The following is a 26,136-nucleotide window of genomic DNA, read 5'->3' on the forward strand; positions in this document are numbered from 1 at the left end:
TTCCTTATCCCCACTCTTTGCCCTCTCCCAGACTCAGTAAAGATACTATAGTGAAATTATACTTCGCTTAATAAAATGTCTTTCTCCTTCAGAAAATGATGAACATAATTCAACCATGGAAGACCAACATGGAACAGAACATCAGTGCTCCGCAAATTATTTCCAAAATAAGAAATTGCCTGACTCCAATGAGAGATATTAAAAGATGAACTTGAGTCGGAAATTAATGAAATACTTTTAACTATTTTTGCTAAAAAATTTCAAAGCCTGAAAAATATGGACTGAGATTGTCTACGATTATCTCAGTACAATAGTACCAGAATAGAATCCAAAAGGGCGTTTTCTGCTGCTAATCAAATATGTACCAAAATTAGATCCATCTTTAACGATCATACTATTGATTGCTTATGTTTCTTAAGAACTCACTTTATTCAGACAGGTAGTGTGGATACTTAAACCTAACTAAACTTTGCAGTAACAATATGTATTTTTTTGTTTTTAGAATAACTGTATTTTAATGATTTTTTTCAGAATATTTGTTATTGCAATAAAAATTTATTTAAAACATGAATTCAAGTAATTACAGTACTTGTTTTTTCCTTACTTTATTGCACCTAATTGTTGTCAAAGTCAAAATTTATTGAGAAAAAATGTTTGTTTTTGGAATACTGGTATCCCGGTTTCATAAATTAAAAATACTGAAATACCGGTATTTAGATTTTGACCAGTATTGTAAGTCCTAGTAAGCATATTATGTTATTTACTACTAACTGTAAAAATTACCTTTATTACAATTGTAAAAATATACAGCTAAAATATGAAATTGATAATACATAAGTATAAAGAATAAATTAAAAGTGATAAAGCAGAAGTGTAAAGAATAAATTTAAAGCAATAAAACAAAAATTCTGGATTAAGAGTGATAAAACGATACACCACAGTAGTTGCTTTTGGAACAATGTGCCCCTTTTATCGATTATTAAAAGATGGTATTACAAACAATCATTATATAACAGGAAAATACACTGGAAAATATGATTCAGTTATTGATAGAGGATACTTCACACATGCTATTGATGTTCTGGGGAAAATGGATGGGCCATATCAACCATTACATAAACTAATCACCAATGCACAACACACTGTAAAATAAATTCCTTCATAATGTATGTTGGTCTGCCTGTTTCTAATTTACATCAGAACCTGCCACATGCAAATGGAGTGTTTCCAACCATGAGTAAGACAGCAGTTATACAGTCTACAACCCCAATGCAAGAATGAGGATTAAGATTTAGATTCTGCTCCATCTGACAGCACTCTGCAACAGCAGAAATGTTTAAAATTGGCTTATCTAAAATATGATCACAAAACCTACAGACATTTTCTCCAACATAACCCCCCACCAGGGTTGGATTTACACTCTATCTTAACAAATCTTTTTTTTTTAATATTGTCACAGGAGAGAAAAGGGACTCATACATGTTACAGTTTAGGGTCACAACAAGTTTAAATCCCCCCCCCCACACACACACACACAAAATTAGAGCATGCAATCTAGTAAACAGATCTACCTCACCATAAATGGTGAATTTTCCCTTCATTTTCTGAATCTTATCCCAGAATACTTTTGAGCTATGGTTATGGAAGAGGTAAAACAAATCCAAGATTAACTTTGGTTCTGATGTCAGATATACTGTGCTTTGGCACATGCACATTTAAAGGATATTAAACTTTCTCAAGCAGAACATCAGTGAAATATCCCCACATCTTGTTTTGAGATTTTTTTTTTTTTTTTTTTATGTTATGCATTCTGAATTCCATTAAGGTTTTGGAAATGGTGGAAACCATGTAGGTAATTTTTGAATTGCAACTGCTGTTGCATTGACAATACCTTCTGTAATATATGTAACTGCATCACTGATGGGCTCTTGGATGGGTTTTGTGATGCCAAACTGTGCCAGATGTCCTAATGCATTCCAGTCAGTCTTGTCAAACTTCCAATGACATCCCTGATGGTTGGTCTTTTTTCAGTCAAAAGAGATATCATAGGGAAGTGATTACACCCACAGGAATTTTCTTTAACCTCTCATGTGAACAAAGAGAGAGAAGGGGGGAGAGCAGACAGAAAAATCAGTAAACACAGATGGGCACATGGGAAAAGGTGTTTTTCGACCTTTGAGAGAGGGGGAAAGGGGGGGAGCTCATTATTTCCTGCATGGTCTATATCAGCATTTCCCAAACTTTTTTAGTCACAGAACACTTTTCATCTCACAATATATTTATGGAACTCTTACGAAACACAAGTTTGGGAGCAAAAGAACTGTTTGCTAATATTTTATTATATACGATGCATTTTGCATCAGGAGCATCGTTATTTCCAAAACATGTAAAGCCAAAATTCAAATAACTGTTATTATACTTTCATTTTTGTCTTTTATTAGTTGGTTCCTGTTTTTACACTTCGGATTTCTTGTTCCTGTTTTTTGAACGAATTGAAAACCTCACTTTGAAGAATGCCAATATTGTGTTTGTTTTCATCAACCACAGTTGCAATACTAGAAGTACTTGCTTCTCATTTTAAAGTTCCTTTTTTCAACCACAAATCCATGATTGTATGTGTGCATTTATTTTAATAATAATATTTCGAAATACTGATAATTATCAAAAAAAAAAATTATACAAGGAAGTGAGTTTAGTTATGATATCGGTTCACTTCTCCCTCTCCTTCAACCCTTGTACTCCAGGCTAAATCGCATATGATTGGCATTAGATCACTACATTCCTACTTTTTTGTAGATATCACTACCTCTATGCATACTTCTCTATATAAAAGTCCACCAAAATTAAGTGTTCCGTGGTCTATTTGAATATTAATCTATGCCGGTATATTAATAACTGGAAAAAAAAATTACATTAAAAATTATAATGATACAGTGATGTGTACTACAAATATGCAAAATTTATTATTATTTTTTTTTTAAATTATTAATTACGATTTTTCACGGAACATTAGTGTTCTGCAGAAAACAGTTTGGGAAATGCTGGCCTATATTTTATGCCCCTCATATTACTGTCCGCACTATTCCACAATGTATCATGTCCATTAAAATCTCCTAATAAGAGAATAGGTGCAAGCAGTTGTGGCCGTCCGGGCTAGGCAGGTGGGTAAAGTGCCTACCTAGCAACCTAAAGGTCGTGGGTTCGAATCCCGCCTTGGGCTTGGATCACAGTAAAATGCAAGAACTTTTGGAAGGTGCATTATGGCCACAGAAGCTGATGCGTCAACAACTAACAAAAAAAAAAAGAAAAAAGAAAAAAGAAGAAAATGAAAAAAAAAAAGCAAGCAGTTGTGCAATGAAATCATCAAGGTCTGTCTCGGAGATGTTGATCCAAGGTGGCAAATATACTGAACAAATTGTTAGAAGAAACCCTACAAAAAAGGCAAATGGCAACTGTCTCTGTGGTTGTTGTAAGAGGGGGTACTTGAAAAAATGGGAATGGTTGCCCACTAGGATGGTAACTCTACTGTGAGCAGGTCCATCCCAATCTGTCTGCGTTGTTGTTCGGTTTAACGACACAAGGGCTACTAAGGCCAAATTGTGTCTCTTCATCGTTAATTGACAAAAAGCATATTGTTAGAGAGATTACATTATATGCTTCTGTAACCAATATGTTTTAGATATAATAAAAGTTCTTCAATATTTGCTTCATTTCCTAAAATGCGAGATAAATCAGGTGATATATTCAATTTAGAGAGAGACTGAGTGTTTGACCGGATGGTTGAATGTAAGGGACAATCAACCAGGAGATGACAGACTGTAAGCTGCGTCTGACAGGGTGGGCACTGTGGTGGGCTTTCACCCAATAATAGAAAGAGATGAGTATGGTGAGTGTGTCTAATTCTGAGTCTTGCCAGTACCACTTCCTCTCGTCTGTTTCTTCGGAAGCCAGACAGCCACAGCTTTGGATCTTCTTTTATCTGGTAAAGTTTATTGTTAGGGTCACTTTTCCAGGTCTGTGACCATTTATTGTAGCAGGCTTTGCGTATGACAGACTTAAAATCAGAGAAAGGAACCTGAGGATGTTGTGAGAGAGCGGGTTGAGAATGTTTAGCGGCAAAGTCGGCACTTTCATTTCCCAGAATGCTTGAATGGCCAGGGATCCAGCAAAAATTGATTGACTGATTGGACACACTGCAAGCAAATAGCTGGGAATGAATCTGTTTCAATGTAGGGTGAGAAATGGAGGAATTCTTCCTTATGGCGGAGACAGCACTAAGAGAATCTGTGTAAATTATAGCAGATGAGATGGAAAGCTCAATTATCTTACTAAGCACTAACTACCATACTCTCAGTTTTTGAACCATCCGTATAAATTTTACAGGCATGGTTGTTCATAGCATGAACTGAATGTAACTGTGTGATATTGCAGGAAGGTATATTTTTCCCCCACTGGAGGAAGTATGCATCTTGAGAGACAGACACATATGTCCAAGGAGCAACAGGTGTAGCTGTGTCTTGGAAGATTTCATTTAAATCGACATTCCAAGTCTGAACAAGCTCTTGATCCTGAGAGAGGCGGGTCTATTTTCATTTGGCTTGCTCTCATAGAAGACATCCCAACGAGTATTATAGAGATACTCCCAACTTGGGGGTGCGATGGTAGACTCTGGATCTTAGCAGCGTAGTGAAGCAGCAGTGTTTTTCTACGCAGGTGTAATGGAGGATCATGCGCTTCAATATATAGACTTTGGATTGGAGAAGTCCTGAAAGCTCCCAGTGCAGTCCTCAGAGCACTGTGATGGATCATATTTAGCCGTTTTTAAAGTAGTGCTCCTGGCAGAGTCATACACTGGACAACCATAATCTAGCCGTGAACGGATTAAAGTTCTATAAAGATGTAGCAAAGTACACCAATCAGCTCCCCGTGACATAGATGATACCGAACGAAGTATATTCAAATGCTTTAAGCAAGAAGTTCTCAAATAAGTGATGCGAGGTTGGAAATTTAGTTTGCGGTCTAATAGTAGTCCAAGAAATTTAATGGTATTAACGAGTGGGATTGGAGTATTGTTTATTTGTAATTCAGGTTCAGGATGGAGAGCTCGATTCTTGCAAAAGTGAGTGACAATGCATTTCTTTTCTGACAGTCTGTAACCGTTCCGTGAAGTCCAGGATTCTATTTTGGTTATGGCAAGTTGTAGCTGCCGTTCAATGGTATTCATACTTTGAGATTGACAGGAAATGGTAAGATCATCTGCATACATATAAGTTTGAACAGTTTTTGGGATATCTCGTGTCATGCTGCTAACTCAGATTGAAAACAGTGTTGGACTGATTATTGATCCCTGCGGGACTCCCTCTTCCTGAATGCGAGATGTAGAGAGGACGTTTTTGTATCGGACTTGAAAAGAGCGCAATTGCAGGAAATTCTGAATTATTTCTGGCAAATGACCCCTAAGCCCCAGATGGTAAAGGTCCATAATAATACCATGCCAACATGTAGTATCAAATGCCTTTTCAAGATCTAAATTGACCGTGACTAGGTGTTGTTTCATGACAAAGGCATTTTGGGTATGAGACTCGGCTTTAATGAGCACATCTGGGGTTGATCTATTTTTTCGAAAGCCATAGTGGTGATCTGGAAGGAGATTTTCTGACTCCAGGATGTAAGTGAGCCTAGTATGAAGCATTCTTTCAAAAATTTTTCGCATGCAGCTCGTAAGAGATATTGGCCTGTAGTTTTCAACACAGGAAGGATTTTTTCCTGGTTTTGGTAAGGCGATAATGAACGAATGGTGCCATGAAGTTGGATAGGCATTTTCAGAGAAGATCCGATTGTAAAAAATTAAAAGGGTTCTCAAGTCTTCTCCAAATAAATGCTTTAACATAATGTAATGAACTCCGTCTGGACCTGCTGCACTATTGGAAGATCTGTTTAATGATTCTTGAAGTTCGATTAACGTAAATGGTTGGTTGTACGGGAATGAGCGGCACGTGGAGAAGTTAATTTTATACCGTTCTGCACCTGCTTTGATGTTCTGGAAGGTGGAGGCGTAGGTGGCAGAAGCTGAGATTTTTGCAAATGATTCTGCTAATGCATTTGCAACTTCTTCGGGAGTAGAAATGTCTTTCCCTTTCCAATGAAGTATCGGAGAGGGCAGCCGAGCAAATTTGCCATTTAGTGCCTGTATTCTTTTCCAGATGACTTGTGTGTCCGTGTCTTTGGTAATGGTAGAGGCAAAAGCAATCCATGAATCCCATTTCGCTTTCCGCCTAACTTGTCTAGCTTTTGCTTTTAGTCTTTTAAAAGCAATTAGGTTACTAGTGGTGGGATACTTGCGGAAATGATTCCAGGCGCATTTTTTTTCCTGTTTGGCAATTAAACAAATCTGTATTCCAGTGATTTCTGTGTTTTCGATATGGTGTGGATTTTGGAATGGAGGCCTTAGCTGCAGTCAGAATCTGATTGGTTATGTTTGTTTTGTTATTTGGTTTTTTAGGAGTATTAGCAACTAAGGCCATATTGCTCCAGGATATGCGGTGGTCATTCCCAGACCTTTCCGCATCCTCGGTATTTGGTGGTGACAAGCTCGAATCCCGGTCTAATCAAGAAGCATGTGCTACGCACTGCTGCTCCTTCCCACCTGGCTACGGAGGCGCCCCTGATTGGTTATGTAAGTGTTTACATCATCAATATGCTGTCTTTGAACATAAAATCTGTCTAAGTGTATCTGGGCAGAATAGCCACCCCAGTTTGCCTTTTTAAACTGCCAAGTGGATCGTTGGTCAGGATTTGAAGTTATCCATGTTTGTAGCGAGCAAATAATTGGAAAGTAATCACTGTTGAAGGGATCGGTTAATACCGACCATGTCATGATTGGAAATATGGATGGCGAACAAATTGACAAGTCTATTGCAGAAGCAGATCCGGTTGCTAAGTGGATGTAGGTAGGAGATCCAGAATTTAATAAATTAAGATCATTATTATGCATGAATTCCTCCATCAATTTGCCTCTTATATCCATTGTGGCCGATCCTCACAATGGATGGTGTCCATTAAAGTCACCAAAAAGACAAATTGGAGTTGGGAGTTGTGCAATGAGGTTGTCAAGTTCTGAAAGCAGAAGTGGTGCAGATGGCGGAATATAAATGGAAACAATGGTAAATGATGTACCAACTGCAAGGCAAGCTGCCACAGCTTCTAGGGTAGTTCTCAATTGGATCGGCCTGGATGGTATGTTAGCGTTAACAAGAATAGCAACTCCTCCACGTGCAGATGATACTGAGTTCCTATCTCGTCTGTAAATGGTATAACTTGAAAATTTTGGCAAAACTTGGGGTGACAAGAATGTTTCCTGTAAACATACACCTATGGGATTAAATTGAGCTATTAAATCTCTTAAGTCATCAGAATGAAATTATTCATTATTTAGGTTTACCTGAGGGTGATTAATCTGACTGTTTTCTGTACATGGGACATTTTTTTCCGGTCCTTTTTTGAGAATGTGGGGCATCCAGTATCCATGGTGTCATCTGCATGGAGTTCTAGAATAGGTTCCTCATTGTTTAGCAGCTCATCTACATCCATGCGTTTGGAGGGAGATTCCGTTTTTTTAGAGACTGATTCAGATTTGTCTGAGTATTATGCTGACATTACATAAGATAGGGTCTTACATTCATACATTAAGGCCCTATTATTATTATTATTAATATCCATATGATGCAAGGAAGCCTGAGGCTTATGCTGCACCAAGAAAAAAAAAAAGTTCCCGAGTAACACTGAGTGAGAGAGAGAGAGAGAGAGAGAGAGAGAGAGAGAGAGAGAGAGAGAGAGAGAGTCAAAATTAGAAGGAATCACCAAGAAAGAGAAGAATGATGATATCCAGCTCAGGACCCTAGGTGTGCCAAGCACATACTCACCAGATGTGAGCCCCCGGGGTTAATTCTCATACAATACATTATGTAAGATAGGGTCTTCATTTGCCTTCATACAAAATTCATACAATGGAATTACTGTGGATTCTGTTGGAATTCACGGCAATTCTACTGGATGAATTTTGCCATTATTTGGACTTTTGTGAATCCACTGGATGGCTTAGAAGGTGCTGAGGATTTAATTTTTTCAGTCTTGGATTTATCTTTTTTAGAGAAGAATGGACACTTCCCTGTGTCCATTTCTTCCTCAGCAAAGAGTTCCAAGACTGAATCATCTGGTATCTCCTTTTCTCGATATCCCCAAATACTTCAGATTTTTTTATCTTATCTCTATTGCTTTCTGTTACCAGTAGAGCATTAGGAAGGACAGATATAGAAGTGGCAGCTGATTGATCCTTCTGGGCAGGTTTCTGCAAGCTTAGTAAGTAGTAGATATCCCTCAGTAAATGACTAATGTTCGTATGGTCATCCCTGTTTGTATCCTGACAGTCTTCCCAGAAACCTTCTGGGCTTATGAGGGCCTGCTGTTATTTACTGGTTGGAAGCATTTCCTGGTCTCTTGGTAGGAAACGTTCAGTTATGTTTTCAGTTTTTGAATTTCTTTCTCTTCCTTCCACCGTTGCATGTTTGAGAGTATAAAGGGTGCTCCTCTCTGGCAATTTGTATAAATTGGCTTTAAAGTTGAACATTCCTTGCTCTCGTGTCCTTTGTGTCACATCAAGCACAGGAAGGGATACCACAACAGGCTATTTGTCGGTGGTTATACTTTTGGCACTTAAAACACTTCAGTAGATTTGGAATATAAATCCTTATTGGGCAGTTTAAGTAGTATGTCTTGATGGAAATTGGAGGCCTTGCAGGAATGAGATTCCCCATCCTTTCTCAACAATATTCACTTTATGACATAACATGAAGAATTCAGAGTTTTATGAGGATTACAGTATTCCTCCTATGGATGTGGCTTTCAGAATTTGTTGGGTATGTCTGACACATGAAGCTTCCACTAAAAGATCTCCAGAACATAGTCTTTTCACAGATTTCGGGTTTCTGCCAACCCTCCTAATAATATTTCTTAAATAATATTTCTGGATGAAGAAGAGACATTTTCCTGATTGCCTGCTCTCTGGTGGAAAAAAGAACAAGGAAAAGTGGTGCAGTTGAAGGTAGTGGGGCCTCAGTTCTGGGTATAATGCTCTAAGCAAACTTGGTCCAATTTGTATATGTAATACCTGCAATTGCGCAAGTGGGCATCCCCTCATAGGACTCCGTTGGAAAGGGGAGGGGGTACTTAGGACATTAGAAATTTTATTTTACTTTTATGATTAATTTAAATCCCTATTCTTCTTCTTGGGGAGTTCCATAAAGGCTCTTGCCTAATAGAACAGCTGTTACTGACAACATTTCTTTTTAAAGATTTTACTACTGTCAACTAATGACAGTAGTAAAATGAAAATCGTTAGTTGGTTGGACTGGATTTTAATTTTTAATGGTGCAAAAAATAATCATTTTTAGCAGTCACAGGCTTGAACCATGGTCCACCCAAATAGCACCTGCTGCTGCACTCTCGTTCCCGACCACTCGAAATTTGATTTAGTGTATAAGGCTCAGTCAGGTCAATTATGTGTATAGAAAGGCTTAAAAGGCAATATAAGAGCAAAAAAAGTTGTCTATTTTATATATGTGTATACAGATTAAAAGGCCTCCATAGCCAAATGGTCAAGAGCAGGAGTGCAGTAGCACATACTCTTTGAGTAGACCGGGGTTCAAGCTCCTAACTGCTAAATAAAGTTGATCTGCCAACCTGTGGACCAGCGTGGCAGATTACAGTCCAATTCCCCGACATGAATTGTTGAGGAGGCTTCTATCCTGCAGTGGGTTGATAATGGCTCCAATTTAACTTTTATACAGATTAATAATTTGTAAAAACTTAAAAATCTAAAATCTAATAAACAGGCCATCAGATAAAATTTGATTTAGTGTATAAAGCTCAGGAACATGGTTAAAAGCACAAAAACTTGTCCTTTTAAAAAATTGTACATTTTATCAATGCATGCTTAATAGATAAAATGGTGTCACAGGACTCACATGTAGCAGGTTCAATCATCTTCGGTGGAGCCAAGCAGGAACTACTTCCTCTTGAAGCAGAAAAGAGGTGTAGGTGATGTGAATTTTTTATATAATCACTTCAACTCCAAATAACTCAATTCATAAAAAATTCATATCACCTTCACTCCCATCTAAAAGTCTGGAATCATGTTTCATTTTTCTTAATTTTCGAAGTTTTTATTAAAGTAGGGCCAATTTGTTAACCAATTTTTATTAAAATATTTTCTATTTCATATAAAAATTAAAAAACTTAAATAATATTTAAGAAATATTTAGGTACTTTCTAGAATGAATCTAGTGTTTTGTAACAATATAAATTTGAGAGTGAGAGCTGGATACCCATTGAATACCGATCATTCAGAAAGAGTGTTTGGCAAAAGTTTTATATATTTTATGATAAACATAGCAAGAAATAAGGAACTGAGGAGTATTCAAAAAAGAAGAGCTATTATAACTGTGTATAAAGAAAGTTATTCCAAGAGAAGCATTGGGAAAAAAAAACTAGGTGTTTCATTTAAAGCAGTACAAACTACCGTGTGACGATTCAAGAAGACTGGTAGTTTAAAGGACAAACCACAAACGGGATGACCACACGTATCAACTGAAGCATGAGATAAGGTTGTAACACTGATTTTTAAATGCAACTAATAACTTACTGCAACTGAAAAATTCTGAGCTGAGTAACAAAAAACTCCAGTGTTTACATCCACTGTTCATCTTAAACAAGGAGGACTTCATGGTTTTGCAAGGTTCCAAAAATCCTTATTAAAACCAGAAAATCAAAAGAAACAGTTGGCTTGGACTAATAGCCATCAACGTTGACAACTGCAGAATGCAAAAATGTACTGTGGACGGATGAATCCAAATTTGAAATTTTTGGTCTAAATGCAGTTTTTATGAGAGATGATCAACTGAAGGAAAATGGTGCCACATCATTTAGCGCCTACAGTCAAGCATAGTGGTGGTTCCATCATGATCATTATGGTTTGCCTCTGTTTTCTGGAGTGGGTGATATCAACAGAACTGAATTAATTTTAAGAAAAGAAGGCTATAAAACCATAAGCAATACACTCTGGACTGAATTTGTGGAAGAAATTTTATATAAAAACAAGACAATGACCTGAAGCACAGCTCTATGAGGTACAGTGACTTTCTAGCAATTAAACAACAAGGGGAGTATTCCAAATTATGGTGTGGCCATCCCAATCACACAACTTAAACCCAATACGACTTTTACGAAATCATCTGGACTGTCAAATCCATGAAGCCTGCTCATCTTCACAAAATTTATTAGCATTAGCATAAGCATATGATGCAAGAGGGCAAGCTTATAAGCATCAGCCAAAAATAACCTTCCTATTTCACACATCCATTCACTCCAAATGTTTGTCTAGTTCCGCCTTGAATTTATTTAAGCTGTCAACTTACACAATGACAGATGGAAGTTTATTCCAGCAATCAACCACCCGCTGGCTAAAGGCAAATTTCTGCACATCTATTCTACAACTTCTTTCCTCAATTTGAATTTATGTCCCCCTCAGGTGATTAATCTGGGCAAGAGGAAGAATTCCATCAGCATTAAGCTTGCTCAAACCATTCAAGGTCTTAAACACCTCAATCAGATCACCTCACAGGAGCCTAGTCTCCAGACACCACAATTTGGAGAAATTAAGCCTTTCTTTGTAAGAGCAACCCTTTGTTCCATTCACCAATCTCGTTGTCCTTCTCTGTACTCGTTCCAGCAGTGTTAAATCCTTCCTAAAATGAGGCCTCCACACCTGTATACAGTACTCACAGTGTGGCCTGACCAATGCCTTATACAAATGGATAATGACATTCTTATCCCTGCTAGAAAAGTTCCTGTATATCATTGACAAGATACAATGAGCTACTATTGCAAATGATCTGCAATGCTCAGAAAACTTAATATCTGACTGCACAATTACCACCCAGGTCTTTCTCATTCTCCACTAACCTGAATGCAGTTCTGCACAGTTGGTACATTACTCTGGAGTTACTGCTACCTATATACAGTACTTTGCATTTGTCAATGTTAAACTTCAGTTGCCACTTCTCAGCCCATTTGCCCAACTTTTCTAGATTGTGTTGCAGTAATGTACTGTTATTATGTTGTTAACATCCATGTCAACATTTGTATCATCTGAAAACATGGACATTAAGACTGATATACCTTCATCAATATCATTAATGACTACAGAAAACAACAATGGACTCAACAACGAACCCTGGGGGATTCCACTAATAACATTAGTCCACAAAGAGCAGTGTCCACTAATTACCAATCTCGGTCTTCTCCCACTCAAACATCCCTTTATCCATAACAGCAATTTGCCATTAATGCCATATTGCTTCAATCTGTATAGTAGAATTCCATGTGAAAAAGTATTCCGAAAAAGTTATCAAGAGCTTTCCGAAAATCCAAGTACATGATACATTAAAATTATTTTTTTCATCCAGTTGCTTTGTGACCACATCCAATCAAATTGGTTGGACAATCAAATCAAATATCTGTATCCAATCAGTATCCAATCAAACGGGTCAGGCAAGACTTCCCCTTAATAAACCCATGCTGCAGCTGAACCATAACTGCAGTCTCTTGTTTAGATGATCTTGCAGGGCTTCTTTAACCAGTGCCTCTATTAATTTCCCCAGAACAGCAGTTAAACTAACAGTTCTGTAATTACTTGTGCCACCCTTTGATCAACCTTTGTGAATTGGAGACACCTTTTCACATCTCCAGTCCATGAGGACCTCCTCTGAGTCCAAAAAAGCTCTCATAATTATGGCTAAGGGTTGCCTTACTTACTTTTCTGCTTCCTTTAATATAACTGGATAGATCCCATCCATCCCAGGTGCCTTTCTTATGTTTAATTTCAACAATTTCTCCTCCTCTTTGCTTTCAGTTATTACAAAATTTTTAAGCTCTCTTCCAGAGTTTGATAAACTCCTGGCATTCATACATGATAAACTCATGGGTGAATGCAGATGCATAATAATCGTTCACTCTGTCAGCTACCTGAGCAGGATTATCAACAGTCGAACCATCAATATCAAGTGAACCAATATGATTCATCCCCTTTCTTCTAGAGTTTACATGAGTGAAGAACTCTTTGCTGTTTTTCTTTGCAACCTTTGCCAAAGATTTCTCATAATCTGCCTTCACATGTCTAACCTTCTTTGTGACTTGATTACAGACCAGCATATATATAGGCTTCTGTGTCATTTGATAGTTTATATGCATGAATTTTTTTTTCTCTGCCATGAATCTCATTAGTTCATCTGACATCCATTTAGGCCTAAACTTCTAACAATATTTCTTAATTGGTATGAAAAGCCTAGTGGCTCCCAAGATTAATTCTTTGAATGCCTCCTATTTAGAATTTGCTGTTGGTTACATCATCAGTTGGTCCCACTGTATAGAATTCAAAAACTGTCTGAAAGAAATGTAGACCTTTACGAAAGCAAAAACCCTTCCCTTTACTCCTGATGGCAGTTACGCTTTGAGTAAATTCCACATCAGACAATGTGATCACTGCCATGTAGTGGTTCCTTTATCTATGGATTCTTAATGCATGAAGAATCACTGCTGATAATCAGATAAAGAGTATTACTGCCTCTGGCTGCCTTTTTAAAATGCTGTGGAATCCTGCTGCTTATGGGGAATCTTGCAGATTACTAAGAATAACATTAGTCAAAACTATTATAAAATTAATCACCAGAATGCCATGTAAAGTAGTGATAAAATCTCGTGGAGGATATTAAAATCAGGATAGTTTGAATATTAATCATTTAAATTTATTTTGCTGTAAATTTTTCAATGCTTAATAAAAAAAAAAATTAAAATACTTCATAGTATGCTGTTTTTTTTATAGTTAATTTTAACATTGTCAGAGCTAATCTAAAAAAAAAATTAACAAGAATTATTGTCACACACTTTCTCCAAACTTAAGCAGGAGTGTACATGAACAGCTCCAGAACATCCATCTTAATCACAGTGATTTACCAATCTCATTTGATGCAGAAAACCTGTTTACCAATGTGCCTTGATTTTGCACAGATTAATGAACTTGAATGTTCTATAAGAACTTATTTTTTCAACAAGAGAGCAGTGTGCGCATGCATGCAATATACTTAGAGAAACCATTCTTAGAATATAAAATATATATTCTTTGAGTAAAACATATATAATATAAAAATTTCAATTCAAAACAAAACAACACACACAAGCCAGCAACTACATCTATGAGTAATGTTAAAGTTATAGAATAAGTGGCCGTCAAATTAGATTAATTAAATCTGACTTATGTTAACTGTATACAGCATTATATTATATCTGCTTTCGTTGACAACCAAGTGCTGTTACAGCCTGCAGTTATTATTTTTTTATTATTATTATTTTTATTTTTTTTTTTTTGATTTTTATGAGCATTAGCAACTAAGGCCATATTGCTCCAGGATATGCGATCGTCATTCCAAGACCTTTCCACATCCTCCATATTTGGTGACGACGGGCTCGAACCCCAGTCTAATCGAGAAGCATGTGCTACGCACTGCTGCTCCTTCCCACCTGGCTACGGAGGCGCCTACAGCCTGCAGTATTTAGCGTCATACAGCCTGGCAGACAATGGTTACCTGTTGAATGCACATATATTAGCAGCAGCATTTTACATTATTAGTATTAGTAGTGTAAAAATGATGCAAGGAAATCAGCTTATACAGCTTTAGCATAAACACACAAAAAAAAATCATATGCATTCCCTAGAGTTTTCTTGCACCTCTATCCTGCAACCATTATTTTCTAATTTATATTTATTTCCCAGTGTGCGTGCGTGAGTGCGTGCGTGCGTGCACGCGCGCGTTCCACAAAAGTGTATTGATGCCATCAGCATTAAATAGGTTGCCTAATCTATTTAAAGTCTTAAAACACTTAAGGTCTGCTCACAGGTGCCAAGTTTCCAAATGCTGCAATTTGCAGAATTAAATTCTTTTATGATAACAGTACTCATTTCTATCCTTGACAAATCTAGATGTTCTTCTCAACAACTGTTCCAAGAGATCCACACCATTCTTAAAATTAGACTTCCAGACCCCTGACCAAGTGCAGTACTCTGGAAATTGCCTAATAATAGGATAATCACCTCCTTGTCCTTGCTGGAAAAATTTCTGTACATCATTGCCAGAACCCCATGAGCTATCCTAGAAGCCTGTCTGCACTGCTCAAAGAACTTCATATCAGACTGTGCAATTCACCAAGTAGCAAGTAGTGAAAGTGCCATTCAAAGGAGAACAGAAGAGCGCAATTCTCCAATGCATCACAGTCTAAAGAAATGTGAAAAATGTGACATTTTTGCAGATCTTCTTCAAACAGGACATGATCTAGCCATAGAGGATGTCTTTGTGTGTACTAGGTGCAGAGAATGTGAAAAAATTAGGCACCAACTCAGAGTTCTGAGGGATGTCTATGAGAGTTTGAAAAGTTAGGTAGATGCCCTCAAAGGGATTAAAATGGGGGACCCCATCAAGCTCTCAGTTGCCCAACTCAATTCCAGAGCCAACGCTTGTGCACCAGTCGACACAGTGGCAATCTTCAGAGCAGAATGCACTGGTCCCACAGGAGCTAGCTACTGTTGGTGACTCAACTGTCAGAGAAACGGGAAATATATTGTGCAAAATAGATAGGTGGAATAGGACCAGGGTATTCTGCCAGAGGCTACAGTTTATGGCACTGTAGAGCAGATATCATATTTTAAGGGCACAAAAGGTGATATCATTGCGCATGTTGACTCTAAAGACATTAAGTACAGAAGAAGATTTACTTAACAAGTGCAGGTCAATGTTGAAAAATTTTGCGGGTTAGGATTAAATTTGAAAGTGTCTGCAATCCTGCCCAGACATGACATGAAGAGAGGCCTTGTCAATCAATTTGGCCATGGAGAGACTGTGCAAGGCTCATGGGGTGGAGTTATTTCCAGCGTGGTCTGTGCTTGTTAACAGGAGAGATTGATTCTACAGGGATGGGATACACTTGAATAGAAACAGTGCAAGAATATTTGCTGATGCTATTGAGACAATGTTAGGTGGGTCGGAAAACTGCTAGCTTGGGGAGGATTCACAGACTAATAGATTAACAGTAACCGCTGGAAGAGGTAAAAGTGATTCTTGCACTGCTTCTACTGGAATGAGCAGCAGCCTGAAAAACAAGGTGTGGGGAATTTCATGAAACAAGTAAATACATAGGCTATGTTAGAGGAATTAAGAGTAAAAACAGGTACATGTATACTTGCATGTACACCAATGCTAGGAGTATAATAAATAAATTTGATGAATTTGAAGTGCTGGTCAAGACATCAAAGGCAGATATTGTTCAGATATCAGAGAAGTGGTGTCACACAGATATAAGAAGAATGCAGAATATGATTTGAGGAGTACAATCTGTACAGAAAGGACAGGCAGGATAGGAAGTGAGAAGGGGTTATGCTGTAGTTAAGAAACACATTAAATCCAAGAAAGTTTATCCATTTGACATGGACAGTGCAATGTTGTCAGTTCGGTGTGACAAAAGAACTAGCAAAGTAAAAATGAGGGTAGGAGTTTGTTATAGGCCTAATGACTCTGATGAGTACAATTACACAGAGAAATAGGGTGGGTGAAAAATTCAGAGTGTCTAATAATGGGGGATTTTGACTTCCCAGATATTGACTGGAACTTACGCTTTGGTCACTTGCACACTAGCAAGGTTTTTGTAGATAGATTTATTGGATGATTGTTTTCTACAGCAGCATGTTAGAGAGGCAACCAGAGGGAGTAACACTCTTGATGTGATTATCAGCAGTGATTATTCATGCATTAACAATTTACAGATAAAGGAACCATGACATCAGTGATCACAGTGTACTGATGTGGGATTTACTTAAAGATGTAACTACCAACAGGGTAAAAGGAAGGGTTATTGCCTTTGTAAAGGTGGCTACAGTGGTCTTCAGAGTGGTCAACAGCAAATTTTATAAGAGAAGCATTCAAGGAAGTAACTGTGGAAGCTACTAGGGTTTTTGTTCCAACTAAGAAATACTGCTCTAGGTTTAAGCCCAAATGGATGTCAGATGAACTAATGAGACTTGTGGCAGAGAAGAAAAATGGATGGAATGCATATAAATTATCAGGCAACACAGAAGCCTATGGTATATATTATTATTATTATTATTAGCCATATGATGCAAGGAATCCTGAGGCTTAGGTGCACCAGCCAAAAAAAATTCACAAGTTACCTTGAGAGAGAGAGAGAGAGAGAGAGAGAGAGAGAGAGAGACGGAAGTAGAAAGGAATCACAAAGAAAGAGAAGAAAGGTGATATCTAGCTCAGGACCCTGGATTTGCCAAACCCATGCTCACCAGACGTAAGCCCCTGGGGTTTAAGTTAGTCTGTAATCAAGTCACAAAAGAGGTCAGGCAAGTGAAGACAGATTATGAGAACTCTTTGGCAATGGATGCAAAGAAAAACAGTAAAGACTTCTTTACTTATATAAACTGTAAAAGGAAGAGGATGAATCAGATTGGACCACTTGATATCAATGGTTTGACTGTAGATGATCATTCTCAGATAGCTGCCAAACTAAATGAGTTTCACATCTACGTTCACACACATGAGGAGTCATTCATGGAGGAGAGGGCTAGATGTTTATCAAACTCTAAAAGCGAGTTAAATGATTTTGTAATAACTGAGAACAAAGTGGAGAAGAAATTGTTGAAGTTAAACATACGAAAGGTGGCAGGGGTGGATAGGATCTATCCAGTTATATTAAAGGTGGTGACAAAGGATGTAAGCAAACCCTTGGCCATAATTATGAGAGCATCTTTGGACTCGGGGAAAGTACCCACAGACTGGAGATGTGCAATGTATCTACAATTCACAAAGGGGGATAAAATGGTGACAAGAGTAACTACAGACCTGTTAGTTCGGCTTCTGTTCCAGGAAAAATACTGGAGTCACTGGTTTAGAAGCATTGCAGGATCATCTAAACAAGACAGGAGTAATAATTCAGATACAGCATGAGTTTGTTAAGGGGAAGTCTTGTCTGACCAATTTGATTAGATACTATGACATGGTCAGAAAGGAACTGGATGCGAAAAAATAATTTTGATATCACATACCTGGATTTCAGTATAAAGCTTTTGATATTGTTGCACATGGCAGACTACTGTACAAACTGAAGCAGTATGGCATTAAGGGCAAGTTGCTACAATGGATAAAAGGTTACCACTCTGTCTTCTCCCACTCAACTAGTTGAGTGGGAGAAGACAGAGTGGTAATAAATGGATACTGCTCTTCGTGGACTAATGTTATTATTGGTGTCCCCAGCGTTCGGTGTTGGGCCCATTATTGTTTTTTCTATTTATCGATGAAGGTATATCAAGCTTAATGTCAAAGTTTGCAAATGATACAAAGGTTAGGAGTATTGTTAATAACAGTAATTACAGTACACTGCTGCCACAGGATCTGGAAAAGTTGTTCAGATGTGCTGAGAAGTGGCAACTGAAGTTTAACATTGACAAATGCAAAGAACTGCATATGGGTAGCAGTAACACCAGAGAAATGTACCAACTGGATTGGGTTACACTTGGGGTAGTGGAGAATGAAAGAGTCCTGAGGGTAATTGTGCAATCAGATATGAAGTTTTTTGAGCAATGCAGACAGGCTGCCAGAGTAGATCATGGGGGTCTCGTCAATGATATACAGGAATTTTGAGTGCAGGGATAAGGTATTGATAATCCCCTTGTATAAGACAATGGTCAGGCCACACCTTGAGTACTGCATACAGGTCTGGAAGCCTCATTTGAAAGGATGTAGAGTTTCTAGAATGAGTACAGAGAAGGGCAACAAGATTGGTGAGGGGAACAAAGGGGTGCTCTTATGAAGAAAGGCTTAAGTTCTGCAAATTGCAGCAAGTGGAGACTAGTCACCTGCAAAGCAATCTGATTGAGGTGTATAAGGCTTTGAATTGATTGAGCAGGCTCAATGCTGATGGGATTCTTTGTTTGGCTCAGATTACAAACCTGATGGGGCATAAACTGAAATTGAGGAAAGACAGTTGTCGAATAGATGTGCGGAAGTTGATAATTTAAATAAATTCAAGGCAGAACTAGAGAAATATATGGAATAAATGGATGGGTGAAATGGGAAGGTTTTTTTTTTTTTTTTTTTTCCAGCTGATGCCATATAAGCTTGCTTCCTTGCATCATATGCTTCTACTAATCCCTCCAAAATCCAAATAGTTCATGTTTCCGGAATTACTTCTGTCCAAAAGCAGCATCTTGCATTTATCAATGTTAAATTTCAATTGGCACTTCTCAGCCCAACTGCCTAATTTTACTAGGTATTGCCTCCTACATGGTGGACAATGAATGTCATAAAAAAATGCTGCTTCTGCACAAGGCCCACCATGGATTTGTCTCCAAGTGGCATGCAAGGATTGTCTAGGTGGCAATCCCATTGCTTCTGTTGTAAGTGCTGTCATGCTTCCTGGCAGAATCCTGGACTATTGACTTGGAGCTCACATGAACAGACTTCTCCCCAAGTTCCTCCCATCCAAGGAGCAGGGCTGGTTTGACTGGTATAGCTATTCCCTTATTGAAGTTGTCCAAGAAAAGCACATTAATTAGTACAGTAAGTGAAGTACAGTAGTATATATGATCAATGCCACTTAGTTCTTAAATAATAATAGCCAAGAGTCAGTATACACAGCTACATCAGCTTACTGCCAGATGATGTAAGTTATTCTAAGTGCACAATGGAAGCCAAATACTCATATGTAAAGAGTTATCTACACACTATATTTGCAAAACCAGTGAAATAAAGGTTCAAACACTAAGCATGTAATCATCAACTTATATGTGAGCAGGAATATCACTAAGTGCAGATTGAGTGGGAGGAAGAATCAATGATCTTTTTTCCCCATTCCTGAGGTTCTGGCAATGGCACCAATGATGGTATTCTGTTAATCCTTTATGGAATATGCATTTAACTTACATTTTGCATGAGGGCTCTGGGCAGAAAGTTCATAAATTTACATTTATCAAGACTGTTTCATATACAATTCATGTAATGGCTCTGTTAATGCAAATTGGAATTCTAATACAAGGTGTCATCTCTTGTTAGTGTTTCCAACTAAAAGAGGACACAGTTTTAATAGTAGGTCACAAACGCAATAGGTTTTAAAATTCAAAGAATGAGATCACATCTTTCAGCTATTGTTTTAAAATATGCATTTAAAGAAGGCAAAATTCTCTGGAATTCAGATCTAGTAATTGAATTGAATAATAAGTAAACAGATAGAGAGATATCACTGCATAAAAAAAAATAATAATAATGAGATTTTTTTATTTTACAAATCTTTTTAAAGAATACTAGGTTCTCTGGAATTCAGATCTATAAATAGGAATACCACAAGCATGATTTTTTTACATGATTTTTTAAAAATTCTTTTATGATTTTTTGCATTTTTAACATTTTTATTGATGAGTTTGCCAAATGTTTCTGGTGCATAATAGTGAGGTTTCCGAAGTTAAAAAGAGAGCTGCTAACATAACAAGTATAGTATCTGCAGTGGAAATAAAAAATAAAAAATCTGCTGGAGGGGTACTCTACACCTTCTGCCCAAAAGAGTATCTGTATAGCAGGGAAGCCATCCCAGTCATTTTCAGGTTTTGGGACATGAAGAAAAATGGAGTTGGTAGGTCTTTGGATACAGGGCATAAGGAAAGGATAGGAAAATCAACCATTGAATATGGTTGATTTTCTGAACACACAAACATATTAAATGAATGGGTTATTGGTAAGATACCACTAACGAAACATAGCTTTACTTGAGAACTATTAATAGATTTGCAGGTAGCAGGAAAGGTGGCAGATTTAATTCCATCGTGCACATGCATGATGGGGAAGCAAACTGCCTTTCAGGGTAGTAGAATTCCAGGACAGCTTCAGCAACTAGTGAATCACCTCATCATCTAATTTGCAAATGCCAAGAACTTTTTCTAATGCTAATGATTAGCTCTATTATTTTTTATTTTTTCACTGCATACTATTAATGATCAATAATTAAGCTTAATCCTGCATCATTAAATAAATAAATATGAGCATATATTATATTGATAAAAACATGTTTTTAATAAACAAACTTACACTGAACTAATGTAGAAAACAGTAGCTCTGTCTGCTGGCACTTGGGCAAAAGCTTCACTACATCAAAAGGAAAAGAAATCTGAGATATGGATGGTTCTGGAAACTGTGCTGGTAGAGATATCTGTGAAAGCATCATATCTGGAGTTGATCTTGCTGCAGATATAACAGAATGATGCATATCGGCCAGGGTTGGAGTTACAGATGAAGCAACTGGAAGTGCATAAGGCATAACTGGACATGGAATAGCATTATTCTGGCACATAAGACTGAGATGCTCAACTGTTATGAGGTTTGATATGCATTCTAAGTCCACTGGATATAACTGAAAGATTTGAAAAACCTCAGATAATTGTTGTGACATTTAATTCACATACCTACCACTTTTGAGATATTTATATCATTATAACTTTATTTTAATATGGCAAAAGGTATGGATCAGATTGATACAAAGAATTATGTTAACGTGATGTGCACAATTTTTAATATATATCAATGAGAAAACATTGCCTTTGTTTCATTGTGCATATAAAAAGTCATAAAAAGCTATATTCAAGGCAGGAGACTGTTTTTTTAGTGAAAAATCTATTCTATTTTTTGTTAAGTTTAGGTCATATATTTTATAGGTTGAATACTAAAAGGCAAAGTTGAATACCAAAATACTAAGAAAGAATGGAGAGTAATTTTGTTTAGTGTCTGTTTTCTGATGTTTGACAGAAGAATGAATTAGGTTTTCCTAATGTTGTTTTCAAGGGCGTTTTTTTTTTTTTTTTGTTTACAGAGCCAAAGGACTGGGCTTATAAGGTTGTCCATGGCTGCTCTGTTTAGCCATGGAAGAGAAGAATTTTCCTCCCAGGTTTCTGGCTCTGCTATGCAGAGGTGGTGCCGCATAGCGACCAAATGGCTGGAGATAATGTGTTAATGATTAGTTTATTAAATAACAAGGAAATTAAATAGAAGATGGCTTTCCTTCTTATGCCTATGATAACTTTTCCTTTAAGGTTTTGATAAAGAGATTTGATTTTATATGCTCTTTAAGGGGGATATAAAATACTACTCCATGGAAATTGCTTTATTGCACTGAAAATTGTTCAGTTGCTAGGGGGGGGGGCGATGAGATGAGACTCAATAATTGGTCCATTTCAATTTATTTTTGCTTCATAATATGGCCATGTTGTTGTGGTGGATTTTTCATTTCTTTTATAGTGATATTTCACATAATTTGGCCTTGCTCCCATCAAGTGGGTTGCGACCAAATTTATGTTAAAAGCAGTACATTTCTAAATTATTTTATAAATGTACTCCTTTTACAACACCGTTTTTCTCATTTGGTTTCTCCCCATTTCTCTTGTTGCTTTAGTTATGTTTCTGGTTTTCTTTATATTTGCTTATTACCTGGCTTGCCCTTCTGCTAACTGAATTCTTAACTTATGTATTACAATTAGATCGCCGACCAGGCTGGCCAGGTGGGTAAAAGTGCCTGCCTGCCTGCCTGCCTGGCAACCCAAAGGTTGCAGGTTCAAATCCTGACTTGGGCTTGGATCAGAGTAAAATGCAAAAACTTTGGGAGGTGCATTATGGCCACAGAAGCCAATGCACCAACTAACAAAAAAAAAAAAAAAAAATTAGAGTTATATTTCTGTTAGCATGTGCTGGATATGCTTTGCAACCAATGATGTCTGGCTTACTATTCTTTCCTATTTTATTTCTTTATTCTTGTGGTATTTTTAAATTAAAATTTTATTTTTCATATATGTATATATATATATATATATATATATATATATAAAATAGCATTAATCTGGTTACTTCACTTTTCAACCTGATATAAAACTATTGTCATGTTTCCCAAAGTAAAGGTGTGGGAGGAAACTTGGTCTTATAGCAGGTAGGGGTGGGTGTGTGTGTGTGTGTGTGTGTGTGTGTGTGTGTGTGTGTGTGTGTGTGTGTGTGTGTGTGTGTGTGTGAGAGAGAGAGAGAAAGAGAGAGAGAGAAAGCAAAACAATATGAAAATATACTTACAGCATGGGGGACCTTTTGATATACACAATTTTCAAGATATTTTAATTTACTGCTAAGTGTTCCATGTTGAGGTTCAACCCAGCATTCACTAATAAGCTGCAGTTCACCATCAGCCTCTGCCATTTCTATTTCAGTATCCTCTTCATCCTCTTCAGACAACCTGCAATTTTCAAATTACAAATTATGTGTGTGTGTGTGTATATATAAATAAATATCTATACATGACATCCTACCATAGATTTTATATAGTAACTATATTATCATATATATCAAATATTCTGCTTGTTTGTTTGTTATTTGGTTTTTAGGAGCATTAGCAACTAAGGCCATATGCGGTGGTCATTCCCTGTGGACCTTTCCGCATCCTCTGTATTTGGTGGTCACAGGCGCGAACCCCAGTCTAATCAAGAAGTGTGTGCTAAAATATTCTGCAGACAAACAGTCACTTCCATATGGAAATTTATTTCAGGTAAATATACACTTTCATTCAGAAACAAAAAAAAAAAAAAAACAAAAACTACTCACAAAAATAACCTTTGATACATCTTAAACTTGGGTGAATACTTCACACCCGAAACCAACTTTATATATACATTAAAATCATAAAAGCAAGCTTGTAAAAATAAAGCTAGTAAAATCTCATGGGGAGCGGAAGAGGAAGTACCAAATAAATCTAAAAAAAATGAAAAATTGTACTAAAGCGAAATTTTTAAGTAGAGATACAATGCATCGTTTAATGACTCCTTCCCCCCACCCTGATCAAAAAAGATTGCAAGCTGGAAATCAGAAAAAAAAGATTGCAAGCTACAAACTTTGGCTGGCAGTAAGCACGTTTTTAATTGCTGAAAGTAGACACACTATGCTTTTATGAACACTTGATAGAAAGTCTGCTAACACCAAATTTATTTATTGTCATATGGCATCTGCTATAAATGTAGCAGATGCCATATGACAATCACTTTAATGCCACAATGTTAGCAGAGCTACACTAAACAGGTAAAGTTTGCCATAAATGTTGTCTACTGATCAGTTTGTCACCTGCATGATGTATCTATGTCCTTGTTTCGATTGTCACAATTACCTAGCTCTTTTTGTTCTCTACTATAACAGGGGTGGCCAACAGGTCGACCACGATCTACCAGCCGATCGCGGCTTTAAATTCAGTTGATCACGACGAATTTTAAATATATATAAAAAAATAGATTAGTCAAAATCTAAATGTTATTATTATGTGCCCCACTGCATACGCTTATTACAAATCCGTTGAACCATGTGACTATTCTTGTCACCGTGCAGCCGCTAGGATTGTCTACTGAAAATTCATGCAGTGGAGAGCACAGTGTATGTGTTGAATTCTTATTTAGCTTACTTAATATTAATATCTGTCCAGTACCTATACGTTAATTTAATACTCTGATTTAAAATTAATACTACGAAAAAGAGTAAAACGTATCATTTTCATCAAGAGTGGGAACTAGAGTACTTTTTTGTAATGATAAAAGAAAAATGTCGTTGTTTGATTTGCTATACCTATACCACAGATTTGCTATTCCGTGGCTATACCTAAAAAATGAAATTTAGAAAGGCACTTCAACGCACTCTATGGTAAATACCAATCTGATTTTCCACCTAATAGTGATCTTAAAAAAAATAAAATTTCCACTATTTAAGCTCGTACCAATAACAACAGATGGAGCTAAAGCAAGGGATATCTTAACGGATTCATCGCATTGTGCCAAAAGGATGATGAATTCCTAGATTTTTTAAGTTACCACTGTATCATCCACCAACAAGCGTTAGTCAGCAAAAGATGAAATACTAAAAGTGTTATGAACATAGCTTTCAAAATTGTGAATTCCATCAGAGGAAAATCTCTTCGAAGGAGACTTTTCAAAATGCGACTCGATGAAAATGAACCAGATCTGACATTACACGTAGATGTGAGGTGGATGAGTCAGATTAAGTTTCTACAGAGATTTCGAAATTTGCTGAATGAAATTTAAAAAATGTTGATCAATGGGTGATGATTATGAGCAACTACAAGATATGGAGTGGTTGTGTGCTTTGGCTTTTTTGGCAGATTTTACCAGTAAATTAAGTGATCTGAATTTGGAATTATAACGAAAAAATAAAAATGTGGGTGACATGATTAGTAGTATTTCTGCATATAGATATCAATTTTTGGCAATGGCTAATAGGATCTCAAAGAAAAAAAAAATTTGATCATTTTGCAAATATGCAAGATTATTTGCAAAAATATCCTGTTTTTGAATTTAATAGTGAGAAATATGTTTCTGAAATTGAGAAAGTTGTGGGTGATTTTAAAACAATTGAAGACATTGCTCAATATATTTAATGTCGACTTAGATACGAAACAAATTTCAGAAAATATTACTTGAAAATGAAATTATTACATTACGAAACGATCTTCCTAAAAGCCAGATCATCAAAAAAGGACTTTTGTAAATATGTTTGCCGAGAAAAGTACCCAAATGTAAAAAAAATGCAGTGAACTTTTAAATTCCTGTTTCGGTTCCACATATCTATGTGTATCGGTCTTTTGTATTTGAAACAAAGAATCGCTCTACTCTTACAGACTTGCATACAGAAGATTCTTTATGATTGGCCTTATCACAGTATATCCCCGATTTTGAAAGCTTGGCAGATGACAGACATGAAGACAAACTTCACATAAATTAAAAATTTAAATACGTATAAATTTAAAACAAGAATTCTGAATTGTATTTAATTTTAAAATTTATAAACAATATGTGTTTATTTAACTTTTTTAACCATGTGCAATGAAATTCTTGAGATGGTAGATCGCAGCACATTTTGAAGAAAAAAAGTAGATCACATCACAAATTAAGTTGGC

General features: G+C 36.8%; 1 protein-coding gene across 1 annotated transcript in view; it reads right to left on the minus strand.

Annotated features, from left to right (window-relative positions):
- The window catches only part of LOC150086960 (KICSTOR complex protein SZT2-like), a 1,378,951-nt gene that overhangs the window by 980,970 nt on the left and 371,845 nt on the right, over nucleotides 1-26,136 (minus strand). Inside the window, exons 21-22 of the mRNA XM_090372336.1 lie at nucleotides 23,262-23,421; nucleotides 21,243-21,564 (exon numbers count right to left, since the gene is read on the minus strand). Coding sequence (XP_090228462.1) covers nucleotides 21,243-21,564; nucleotides 23,262-23,421 — 482 coding nt within the window. The remainder of the gene's footprint in view (nucleotides 1-21,242; nucleotides 21,565-23,261; nucleotides 23,422-26,136) is intronic.

Source organism: Mastigoproctus giganteus, chromosome 4 (assembly GCF_048544385.1).
Source record: "Mastigoproctus giganteus isolate SK-2022 chromosome 4, ASM4854438v1, whole genome shotgun sequence".
NCBI classification, from domain to species: Eukaryota; Metazoa; Arthropoda; class Arachnida; order Uropygi; family Thelyphonidae; genus Mastigoproctus; species Mastigoproctus giganteus.